Source organism: Patella vulgata, chromosome 5, assembly GCF_932274485.2.
Source record: "Patella vulgata chromosome 5, xgPatVulg1.2, whole genome shotgun sequence".
Classification (NCBI taxonomy): domain Eukaryota; kingdom Metazoa; phylum Mollusca; class Gastropoda; family Patellidae; genus Patella; species Patella vulgata.
The window spans coordinates 78,238,959-78,251,748 of NC_065883.2; the positions used below are offsets into that span (position 1 = coordinate 78,238,959).

The 12,790-nt window shown below is 34.9% G+C and overlaps 1 protein-coding gene across 6 annotated transcripts in view; it reads right to left on the reverse strand.

Annotated features, from left to right (window-relative positions):
- Window positions 1–12,790, reverse strand: part of LOC126822669 (V-type proton ATPase 116 kDa subunit a 1) — a 44,515-nt gene that overhangs the window by 15,568 nt on the left and 16,157 nt on the right. For 4 of the 6 annotated variants that reach the window (XM_050551669.2, XM_050551670.2, XM_050551667.2 and 1 more), the window contains exons 11-18: window positions 11,497–11,647; window positions 9,314–9,453; window positions 6,836–6,972; window positions 6,123–6,219; window positions 5,205–5,323; window positions 4,078–4,229; window positions 2,141–2,211; window positions 881–982 (exon numbers count right to left, since the gene is read on the reverse strand). In XM_050551669.2, coding sequence (XP_050407626.1) covers window positions 881–982; window positions 2,141–2,211; window positions 4,078–4,229; window positions 5,205–5,323; window positions 6,123–6,219; window positions 6,836–6,972; window positions 9,314–9,453; window positions 11,497–11,647 — 969 coding nt within the window. The other 2 variants (XM_050551671.2, XM_050551672.1) reach the window with 2 other exon arrangements.

The window sequence follows — 12,790 nt, forward strand, 5'->3', positions numbered from 1 at the left end:
CTTCGAACTCCATCAAGGCATTGACCTAATAAACACATACACCAAGTTTGAACATTCTAGCTCAATTAGGAAGAGAGTTATTGTGTCCCAAAAAGTGTGAGGGACAGACAGACGGACAGACAGACAGACGGACGAACCCATTTTAATAGTCCCCTGCTTTCTTCGAAAGGCGGGGGACAAATATAATTGGTAAATTTGGATATCGAGGGTTTGCTACCAAGATACATCTCTTTCAAAGAAAAACGAACACAAGATGGTGAGGATCAGACGATTCACAACAGAAGATATAAAAACGGAAAACGGGAAAGCCACAACATATTATATCAAATATCAAATGATACAGATCTAAGGCTTGGTCAAACTTTGACCAATTTTTTATATTTCGTTCTCTCATAATTTGAATGAACTAACAAGGCAGACATAATATTTAACCTAATTTCAATAATAATGAACTATTCTAATTGCATTCTACCAAAATACCGTATACCATGGAAAAATGACTTTGGTTGATGCAGCACAAAATACACAGTGTATACTTTTTTTTTGACATTAGTATATATTAATAATTAGTGCCTGTATTACATGAATAATCAGATATCGAAACATTTATTGGTTATCTTTAATTTATCATGGTAAAGAAAAAAAGAAGAAAGAACATAAAGCAAACAATATGGTCGACAATTGTCCTGCCAGTAGTTGTTCTGTCGGCAATTGTCCTGTCGGCAACTGTCCTGCCAGCAATTGTCCTGCACAACTGTGCAACTATTAAGCTACTGCTGAACAGTCTGAAGAGGGGGCCGCATTTCACGTTAGCCAAGCGGGACGAAGCACTCCTGATAGTTATAATCTACAGACCGAGCGTATAAATAATAATAATTACCTGTCCGTATCTTTGTTGATATCGTAATAAGAAGGGTTTAGCGAACAACATCCACGGAACACATAGAACAGCAACAACAACCAGGAATCCCTGAAAACCTTTCTGTAAATATAAACACACATATATCAACGGTTGGTTATTATAAATAAAAACACTTGTCAACACAATCATTTGGTTATACTGAGACTAACACATGGTTATTTTGAGACTAACATGTGGTTATACTGAGACTAACATGTGGTTATTTTGAGACTAACATGGTTATTTTGATACTAACATATGGTCATTTTGAGACCAACATATGGCTATTTTGAGACTAACATATGGTTATTTTGGGACTAACATGTGGTTATTTTGAGACTAACATGTGGTTATTTTGAGACTATCATGTGGTTATTTTGAGACTAACATGTGGTTATTTTGAGATTATCATGTGGTTATTTTGAGACTAACATATGGTTATTTTGAGACTAACAAGTGGTTATTTTGAGACTAACATATGGTTATTCTGGGACTAACATGTGGTTATTTTGAGACTAACATATGGTTATTTTGAGACTAACATGTGGTTATTTTGTGACTAACATATGGTTATTTTGAGACTAACATATGGTTATATTGAGACTAACATATGTTTATATTGAGACTACCATGTGGTTATATTGAGACTAACATATGTTTATATTGAGACTAACATGTGGTTATTTTATTATAAATGAAAACATTGGAGTATTAACCATTTTGTCAACAGAATGCTTTTGTCAATGGGCAAGGAATGCAATGGGGTATAAATGAATAAAATGGGGTTAAAGTTCCAACTGGTCTGCTCCAACTGGGCTGCGTATAGTTATTAGGATGGGCAAAAGCACAAGAAGGTCCTGTGTACACATTGGTGTGCACGTCACAAAACCCTTGACAGTTGAAATTAGAAATAAGAGCAGGCATAGCACTGCTGTCTGGGAAAAATTTCCCCCATAGCACACTGCATGGCGTACGCCGGTCTTTATTTGCCCTATAGGATGTTAAACCCCATTTCATTTTATTATGTCATTTCCAACTGAGCTAATGAAGACGAGTATACACCATACCTAGAGAGAAATTTTGTCCATCAAAATGTTAATTTGTCAGCCTGACGAAGTGGGGACTGGACTATCATGAAATTCTTCTCGGTCTATATTCAGATTGTCCTGGGCACTCTCAATGGGGGCAAGAGAGCCCCTCTCATGCTACTCAGAGTAAAAACGAATTCAGTAAACTAACCTGTCCATCAGAAACTCCTATCTGACCATCTTTAGGTACTGGATAGTGAAACAGAAACATATTGATGGCCCCTAAAATATAAACAATTAAATTATACTGCATCATCCCTAAAATAATCAATTTATACAGCTTTATCCCTAAAATTAATCAATTTATACTGCATCATCCCTAAAAATAATCAATTTACACCGCATCATCCCTAAAAATAATCAATTTATACTGCATCATCCCTAAAATAATCAATTTATACTGCATCATCCCTAAAATTAATCAATTTATACAGCTTTATCCCTAAAATAATAATGTTTATACAGCATCATCCCTAAAATTAATCAATTTATACTGCATCATCCCTAAAATTAATCAATTTATACTGCATCATCCCTAAAAATAATCAATTTACACCGCATCATCCCTAAAATAATCAATTTATACAGCTTTATCCCTAAAATAATCAATTTATACAGCTTTATCCCTAAAAATAATCAATTTATACAGCTTTATCCCTAAAATAATCAATTTATACAGCTTCATCCCTAAAATAATCAATTTATACAGCTTTATCCCTAAAAATAATCAATTTACACCGCATCATCCCTAAAATAATCAATTTATACAGCTTTATCCCTAAAATAATCAATTTATACAGCTTTATCCCTAAAAATAATCAAATTATACTGCATCATCCTAAAAATAATCAATTTACACCGCATCATCCCTAAAATAATCAATTTATACGGCATCATCCCTAAAAATAATCAATTTATACTATTACCATAATTATACGTTTTTTTTAAACTGTGGTGCCTACCTATTAATCAACATCTATTTATATAAATCTGTCTATCACAGATCTTTGTTTTGGTTTCAAATTTTATATAAATTATTAATTACGCATTTATTAACATAACAAAACCATAATCCACTCTCTAGAGCATCGGATGGCTGAGATTTACATGGATTTAATCAACCACTAGATTTAAAGATTTATTCACATGACAAAACATATTCATAACTTTGGTCAGAATAACGTAATTTGACTGAAATGTTAAATATATTTAAACTATTATAACAATAACTGTCAGCTCTTTATCTTGCTTTACATAATGCATCTATTAAAGGTTTTAAAAAGTATCTCAAAACCAAACTTTTTAATCAAATATACAACTGATTGAATATGGTTCTAGCTGTGTTTGTGTTGGATTTTACCACGTGTACTAAATAATGTTCTCTGTTTTTTGTTTATGTCTTTTTTTTATGGATTAATGTGTTGTGATTGTTGTAATTTTATATTAGTTTTACCTATGTAAAGCGCCCAAGAGAAACTCATGGAGTTGAATTGTTGGCGCTATATAAATCAATTATTATTTATTATTACTATTATTATTAATATAAATATTATAGCAAGAACTATCAGCTCTTTATCTAAATCTTACATAACACATCGTTAATATAACTATTATAGCAAGAATGGTCAACTCTTTATCTTAATCTTACATAACGCATCGTTAATATATATATTATAGTAAGAATGGTCATCTCTAATTCTTACATACTGCTTTGTTAATATAAGAGTATTATAGCAAGAATGGTCATCTCTAATTCTTACATTCTATATCTTTAATAAAAATATTATAGCAAGAATGGTCATCTCTAATTCTTACATTCTATTATAGAAAGAGAGAGATGAGATGTGGTTTAACGTCCTCTCGACACAAACTAGGTCATTTCGGGACTAACACATGGTTTAATTTTATTTCCATAATTCGCTTGCATGTAGGGGTCTTTAGCAGTGGGAGGAAACTGGAAGACCAGGAGAAAACCCACGAAGTTGGACAGGCGATCTATTATAGCAAGAACAGTGAACTCTTTGTCTAAATCTTACATAATGCATCTTTAATTAAAAAATATCAGTTTATAAAAAATCTGATGCTTACCTATTAATAAACTCGGAGCAGTGCCAGCTTCAGCAGACGTGTAATTCACCCATTTATGGAAAACCAGGATACAGAGATAACCGAACATACAGAAGAGGAAAATTACTTGTGGTATAAACTCACAAAATATATTCAATGGATTCTTAAAATATCTGAAATTTGACAAAATACACATTCAATTAAAATGAGAGAGAGAGAGAGAGTCTAGGGCCTTTCGGGACTAACATATGGTACTATTTCATTTCAATAATTCGCTTGCACATTGGTCTGTAACTCTTTGCTTAAAAAACAAATGTACAATCCTTCCTTCAAAATCATTTCTTTTTTGTAAACAGATAGGGAAAGGGTGTGCACTTAAGATCACTAGGTCATTTTGAGACTAGCATATAGTTCAATTTCATTTCAATACTTTGCTTGTACATAGGGGTCTTTAGCTGTGGGAGGAAACCGGAGGACTCGGTGAAAACCCACGAGGTTAGACAGACGACCCTATTTTGTCATGTACAACCAGGGAATCGAAACCATGCCAGTTGACTCAATGACAGAAATTATGATACAGTGCTAGCCATTCGGCCATCCATCCAACCCCCCTTATTATAATATAAATGTATGATAATGTGTGACAAGTTGGACAGGTGACATGTACAAGCTGGGAATCAAAACCATGCCACGCAATGACAGACCTTATGATGTTAAACCATTCGGCCTAACACTTTATCAAGGACAAAATTACCATGGCAACAGGGGATCACGGTGGCTAAGGCGCTGGATCACTATCCTGGAGGTCGAGTGTTTGATCCCTGCATTGGCCGAGAAAGTTCATCCAGATTTTCCGGCGTGGTTCCCCCTTGTCAGTGATGCAGGACGGAGGGCCTGACAAGAACAGCTGTCTAGTCATTCGGATGAGACGAAAAACCGAGGTCCCGTGTACACATTGGCATGCACGTAAAAGATCCCTTGGCAGTTGGAATTTAATATAAGAGTAGGCCGTAGTGCCGCTGTCCGGGCAAAATTTCCCTCATAGAACACTGTATGGCGTATGCCCGTCTTCATTAGCCCAGTTCGGAGCAACACAGTATGACGTTAAACCCCATTTCATTTCATTTCACCATGGCAACAAATCATACCTGTGATTAAGTAAGCTTAAAGAGACGCCAAAAAACATCTGAGACACTCCAAGTATAATGGAGGTCTTCATCTTAAGAGAATTAGTAAAAGCTATTTTATTGACAGCTACAGACCAAATCTACAAAAATACAAAATACATCATCTTTTATAACAAGATATGAAATTCATGTTTAATGTACTACTTTCCTGTACTGAGAGAGAGAGGGTCGAACCAACTAAGTAATTTCTGGACTAACATAAGGTTCAATTTTATTTCAATAATTCACTTGTGCGTAGGGGTCTTTAGCAGTGGGAGGAAAACGAAGAAAAACCCACGAGGTTGGATAGGCAACCAGGGAATCGAAACCATGCCAGTTGACTCAATTACAGACCTAATGATACAACGCGCATGTTGTAACCATTTGGCCACTAATATAAAGATAGGCAGTATTCTATTAAAGAAAAATTGACAAACAGCGGTGATACTAAAATCTATTATTTCAAATTCAAACTGTCAAAATACCAACGCTACATAATGTCTCGGCTTGGATTCAATTGAATTTAAACTAGGCCCTCCGTCCTGCATCCGCTACCATTAAAAGATGGTAGTGTATTGTTACATAGAGGAGCAGTATATATCAATGAAATTTCAATTAATCATAACTTTATGGGGGGGTCGCGGTGGCTAAGTGGTTAAGACGCTGGCTCGCTAGCCTGGAGGTCGGGTGTTCAATCTGTTTATTGGCTGAGAAAGTTCATCCAGATTTTCCGGCGTGGTTCTCCCTTGTTAGTGATGCAGGACGGAGGGCCAGACAAGGACAACTGTCTAGTCGTTCGGATAAGACGACAAACCCAGTTCCCGTAGTGCCGCTGTCTGGGCAAAATTTTCGATATCGTTAAATGATTCATCAAACCTTTAATGGAGTTAGTTTACTTACCGGATCTAGACCTAGTGGATATGGTGATCCATAGTATGAACCATTCGGGTTTAACTGGAATAATTTCCCGTGATTTAATACGGCCTCTGTATATTCACTATTATAAAAATAAATACATAAATCACCACGTCATACAGTGTAATATGAGAATAATATTGTCTGTTAAAGGGACAATAACACTCTTGCTGGCTTGACAGCTCCAGAAAATAAATAATAGCCTTATTCTAAGTACTAGATGCGTTAGTGTCCTACCTGTTGTGTAAATTATCCATTACATCTTATTTTACTTGTCCAGAGGGTTCGAAAATATTTTTAAATCCAAATCACATTTGAAAAGGTTTACGTTAGGCTTTTCAGATCATTTAGTTGAATTTTTCCAATTTTTTAAATTAGATGTGTTAAGATAAAATTTGTATCATCAATTAATTGGAATATTGTAAAATAGTACAATTTGTTGACCAGAATAAAGATTGGGACATATTATTCAGTTACAACAAGAGTAGTATTGAGCCTTTAAGTGCATGCAATCTTCGTTACAATTATTAGTGCTACATTATAATAATAGTGATATCTAAACCACGCCACCTGCAGTTGAAAGTGGGAAACAGCTAATAGGGTTTAGGGTTTTGTATCTTCTGGTCTGACAATCGAGGCCCTCCCCCGTCCCCTCCTGGAGTACCCATACAAAAAATGAAAAATAAATTGTTACGTACTGTTTTGTAGCGTGCCACTGACAACCAAATAAATTGAGTGATTTGGAAAAGATGTCGTTATAAATAAAGCCAGTGTACATAGAAAACGCTCCCATTAATAATATTATATAACGACCACCAAAAAATGTTGTCCAGATCTGAAATAAAATCACAGTATAAACATAATCCGATCTGATTAAAACACAGATCTATATTTCGTTTTGTTTTTTTTATACTATCGATGGCCTACACTACATGAAGATCTGACAAGTTATAGCCATAGGTCACGTCAGGGGTCAAAAGACCGACTTATGACCCTATGACGTCAGACATTTATTAACCAATTAGAATTGATGTTACTAGTGGATTACCCACAGTTCCGTGAAAAACACGCCTAAAGCTCGCCGTAACAGACCGTTTCATTGGCTTATCCCCAACACCATTCAGAACAGGGAATATTTTACTTTTTTACATTTGATTACAGTTTCCAGAAAAATTGTGTAAGAATGCTAATCAATTGTATAATTGAGTAGCAAAATTTACCAATTGATTAGCAGTTTTTTAGTATGTTATAGAATTCTTATTTCACATAATTATGTGACAATAATAACAATACCCATATTATTTGTATTACCAAACTGTTGTTTATATTTATATATAAAATAAAAAGTATGTGAATGTTTTATGTTATTCTTTGTACGAAACCTGGACATTCTTTATTTACTTAGCCAGATCTTTTCTGGGTCATATTTCCTCATCCAATCTTGAACTGTTGCTAATTTTAATGTCGAATTTGAAGACAGAACATTATCATGTGTTTGACTTGCCATCTTGAATTTCGCGACGTACCCTCGATCATCCGGTAATTTTATCTTGTAGTGTTTTGAATGTCTACCACAGATATAGAAAGTATGTAGTGTTGTAGCAAGTAATTTGTAATCTCTATCATCAAAACCTTTTACGTCTATAAATAGCAGACGACAACATGTACTGCTCTCGTTCCACTGGACCGTTGCAGAGGCACGTAAAGAGTCTTGATGATATAGACAATAAAATTGCAAGATTTGAGATTTGTTTTGATGTGTTTTACGATACTGAATGGTTTTAAAGTTAAAATTAATTTTCAAAACTTTGATTCGCGCTGAAGCAGGGTTTTATGCTAATAATGCTAATCAAATATGAATTTGATTCGCAAAATCGACGTTTGAGTCTCAAATTGCGATACGAACCCGGTTAAAATATTCCCTGATTCAGAACACAGTTAAATAACAACTCTTCCAGATCCAAGTGTAGTAAAGACAAGTAAAACGAAATTTTGAACTATAAAAACGAAACGAAATAGGATCTGTGTTTTAATCAGATTGAAACATAATCAAAATATAAGATAAAAACAAGATTTTAATGTCAAATGCCCCCTCCCCCCCTCTGTGAAAAAATTGTCGACCATAAAAACAATCGATATACATTGTCCATCAATTTTACAGCACCCCCTGAGAACACTTCACGGACCCCTCGTTGCTCTGAGCTAGTTACATCTCTGAACTAAGGTATCTGTTGTAGACTTGTCAGACATAAATTATCACACAATGTGTACAAGCCTGCACAATAAGGCACATGTCACATAAGGCACATGTCACATATCACATGCCAAAGCTTTTTTCAAATACATAAGGCACCTGGCTACAATAGAGAGAGATAAAGATAGAGAACTATTATAGCAAGAACTGTCAGCTCTTTATCTAAATCTTACATAATGTATCTTTAAGAATAAAATATAGTTTTACTTTAAACTATTTATCCATTTCTATTACTTTATCAATTTAGAACTTAATAGAACATATTTTATTGGTTTGGTAAATATCAGCTATCTTAGTCCATGTGACAGACAGATTTTCATTACCAATTTGATGAATAAATTTAACCATGATTTTCAGTTAGGCTCAACATTTTAAAATTGACAGTCTACTCAAGACTTTTGTTGAGTTTCCGACCACCGCAGCTGTACAGACTGGGTCACTGAGCGTATTTATTTATGCCAAATGAATAACTTAAGAAGACCACACACAAAATTTGGCTAAATTTACCCTGAACATGATTTGGTAGTGAACTTATAAAATAAATCTTGAAAAAAAATGCCAAAACGTTGCTTTTTTCAGAATAATCTGTTGATTTGGAAAATATATGATTCATTCACCAACATGTATCATATAACAGCAGCTGTAGAATGTCATTGCGAACATTTTGAGCCATATTTCATATCAATAGGTCAATCTGTGAAAGAGTTATGAAGGTTTCCTTGACGCGCTCAATTGCAATGAAAAAACTTCGGCCATTTTTAAAGATGGCCGCCAAAATGGCATTTAGCAAAGTGAACCGGAAGTCCATCAGCCAAATTTGAACACTTCGGGCACCAGGCTAACTGAAAATCATGGTTGAATTTATTCATCAAATAGGTAATGATACTCCGAAATCCGAGGTCTGTCACATGGACTATCTTACCTCATTATCTATTTTCTTTGCTTGTAGTTGTTTTTCTCTAACAACCATCCACAGAGCAAACAGAAACATGATCAAACCATGACCCATATCACCAAACATCACAGCAAATAAAAATGGGAAAGTTATAATCGTGAATGGAGCTGAAAAGATTTGAATATACAATATTTTAGAATAAGAAAATCAATGGAACAGTTATACAGTAAACCATGCATAAGTCGGATTCGTATAAGTTGGATCTTCGCTCAACTCGAATTAAATTGTTTGGACCCTGACTCTAGTGAGGTAAGCAAGGTCTTATTTTCTTATAAAATGTTCCTTTACATTGTTCAGACGTTCACAGAGAATGACACACGACCGTTTAGCAGTAAAAAGTTGCCCAGTAAAATTGACTGGGAACCGATTTTATTTCGACAAGGATTCAATTGGACGGTTCCTGAACGTACAAGGCAATAATGAGACCTACATTCAGAGCTGAATAAGGTCTTCGTGTAACTTGGATAAATTTGGTCAGTCCATTTAGAACCGACTTATGCAAAGTTTACTGTAGTGTAATCCTTTTGAAATGGAGTTTAACGTCTTATATTGTACTGCAGAGTACCGGGAGAAAACCCAGTAGTTCGAGTACTGTCACTTACAGACCTAGGATTGAACACACGACTTGCATGGATGACAGGTCACTGCCTGAGTTCACAAAGCATTCAATCTTTGATCCAGAAAGACAGAAATTTGCACATAGTTTCTTATTGATGTATTTGATACATTAAAACAACAAAAGTTTTATAAACAAGGCGAGAATGTTTTGTGAACTAGGGGTCTGGTATCATAATCTGTGGTACACAGAAATGAAATAGGGCTTACTTAACGTCCTACTGTTCTACTCCAAAATGGACTAATGAAGATGGTGGTTAACTTAACAGAGAGAGAGAGAGAGAGAGAGAGATGGGGTTAAACGTCCACTCCACACAAACTGGCTCATTTCGGGACTAATATATGGTTCAGTTTTATTTCAATAATTCGTTTGCACATAGGGGTCTTTAACAGTGGGAGGAAACCAGAGGACCCAGAGAAAACCCACAAGCTTGGACAGGCCACATTACTCATTGTCACGTACATCCGGGAAATCAAAACCACGCCAGTTGACTCAATGACAGACATTATGATAAAACTTGCATGTGCTAACCATTTGGGCATACCCCCCCCCCCCCGGTCTTTCTGCCCCTACGCGCTAATAATTTGGCCATCCAACCCCCCTCCCCAACTATCTTCTTAGCCATGTTGGTGCAGTTAAGTTGGATGTTAAACCTTTAGTGGAATAAAGGGGTGATTTATCATTTGAAAAAGGCTCTTATAACCTGAAACGCTATGAATAACTTGTCTATTCAACTTAATGATAGGTTCCCAGAAAAGTATTTATTGGGTGGTTATTTCCAATAAAAGTATGGCAATTTTGGTATATATGGAAAGTAGAGATATCCAATCTTACTAGAAAGATACTGGACTCCATAAGAAACACTCATGGAGCATATACAGGACAAAAATGTAAGGGTTCCCCTAATCGACAACCTGACGATTAGGAATATCTGCACGCGTGACGTCAAATTAGCATGCGGAGACCGAGCGCTTGATGTACATGTTGATAAAATTGATGAAGAGTTAGACGTATAACACTTTCTGAGATAAAAATCACAGAAAAAAACGCGGGCAGTGGATAATCCGAGAATTTAATTAGGATTCGATATTTGTAATAAATAGTCAGCGATTGAAGACAACATCGTCTTGTGTATGCAATAAATTCTCCTCCAACTTTGCACCTGTAAATCATGTGACACAAACAAGCTCTTTTGATTGATTTTTTATAGCAAGGGTATTCCTTGACAATTACAATATTTTGAGAAGGATTTAAAGCAAATTTATGATAAATTAAGTAGTTTTAGTATTTTTTTTGGCCAAATATATCATCAAATCACCCCGTTTGTTCACAAGAATGTATCTTTAAAGTCTGTTTTTTTAATGATCTATTCTTGCCTACTCTCCCCATCAGCAGCTAAACAGATCTACTGGCCTGTCCATCCTCTGATATTCTATTAAGGAAGTGATGCCGTTCCCCCTCCCTGCCTAAAGAATTTTTATTATAATTAAATATTTAATATTTATATCTGTACAAACATGGGTATATAAGTTACCTGGATTAATTTCTCTATAACTAGCGACACCGTAAGCATCAACTAGATTCTGAAAACCTTTTGTTAATTTATTATTTCTATTATAAGTTGGTGGTTCTTGTTTTGTAGACATTCTGTTTAATATAGATGGTACACTACTACCACTTCTCTCCTATAAATATATCAACAATTACTTATATATATCAACAAATACATCAACAATTACTTATATATATCAACAAATATATCAACAATTACTTATATATCAACAAATACATCAACAATTACTTATATATATCATTTAATTTAACAGACAACTATCTCATCTCAGTCCTACCACACAAGAGAGACACATGCCAGTTAGTGTTGAAAATCGGATCGAGATTTGTGATCCGAATACTTTTGTTTGCTATCCGATTACTATTCGGATAATTCGGAAACGTGAAATTCTTGAACAAAATCACATCAAAAGTTCATATACTCATAATTTCTTACTTATTTCAATGTTTATGAGTGTCTGTGTATGCCGAGTATGAAATCTTACTTTCGATTTGCAAATTGTTTGAGTTGCGAAGAAAAAAACGTGCCTACCTTTAGCCGCAATTATTAAGACTATCCATTATATCCAAAAAAATCAATGAGGTGAATAAATTTGTGTATAACTACTCCTGTAATCCGCGGGCCTCCCACTTATCATTTTTGCTCAATCAACACGAATGAAAAAAGTAAAATAAAAACATCTAACATTTATTCCGCCAAGGTTGTTTGCCTCATTCTGATAATCTACTGCTATTGAACCAATCAGTAAGTGAGAATATACGTGACCTAGGTCGTTATGAATAAATTTCATTGTGGGAAGTCTTAACACAGTGTTAACTTGTATCCCGTAAACCCAAGAAGTAGCTTCTATCTAGCGTAAACCAGCGCAAGGAATGAATGATTTTTTTATTTAGACTACTGTTTTCATTGCACTGCATTAATATTTTTATTAGTTACTATCCCTAAATAATACACGTGATATTAACATTTATGCTCAAAGCTGCGTACGTGATCAATAGCATTGGGGAAAATTTCAAAGTAATCAGATGTAAAAATGGCTAAATATAGAGCATACGGAATGTCAGAAGACTGTAACGGATAGTAAAATGATTCGGATAACCCTTTATTTTGTATCCGTTAACGGATATCCGAATAGTAGTTTCAACACTAATGCCAGTCACCCCCCACTTCTCTCCTATAAATATATCAAATGAAATGAAAACAAGCAGGATTTAACGTCTTACTGTTCTGCTCCGATTGGGCTAGTGTAGAACGC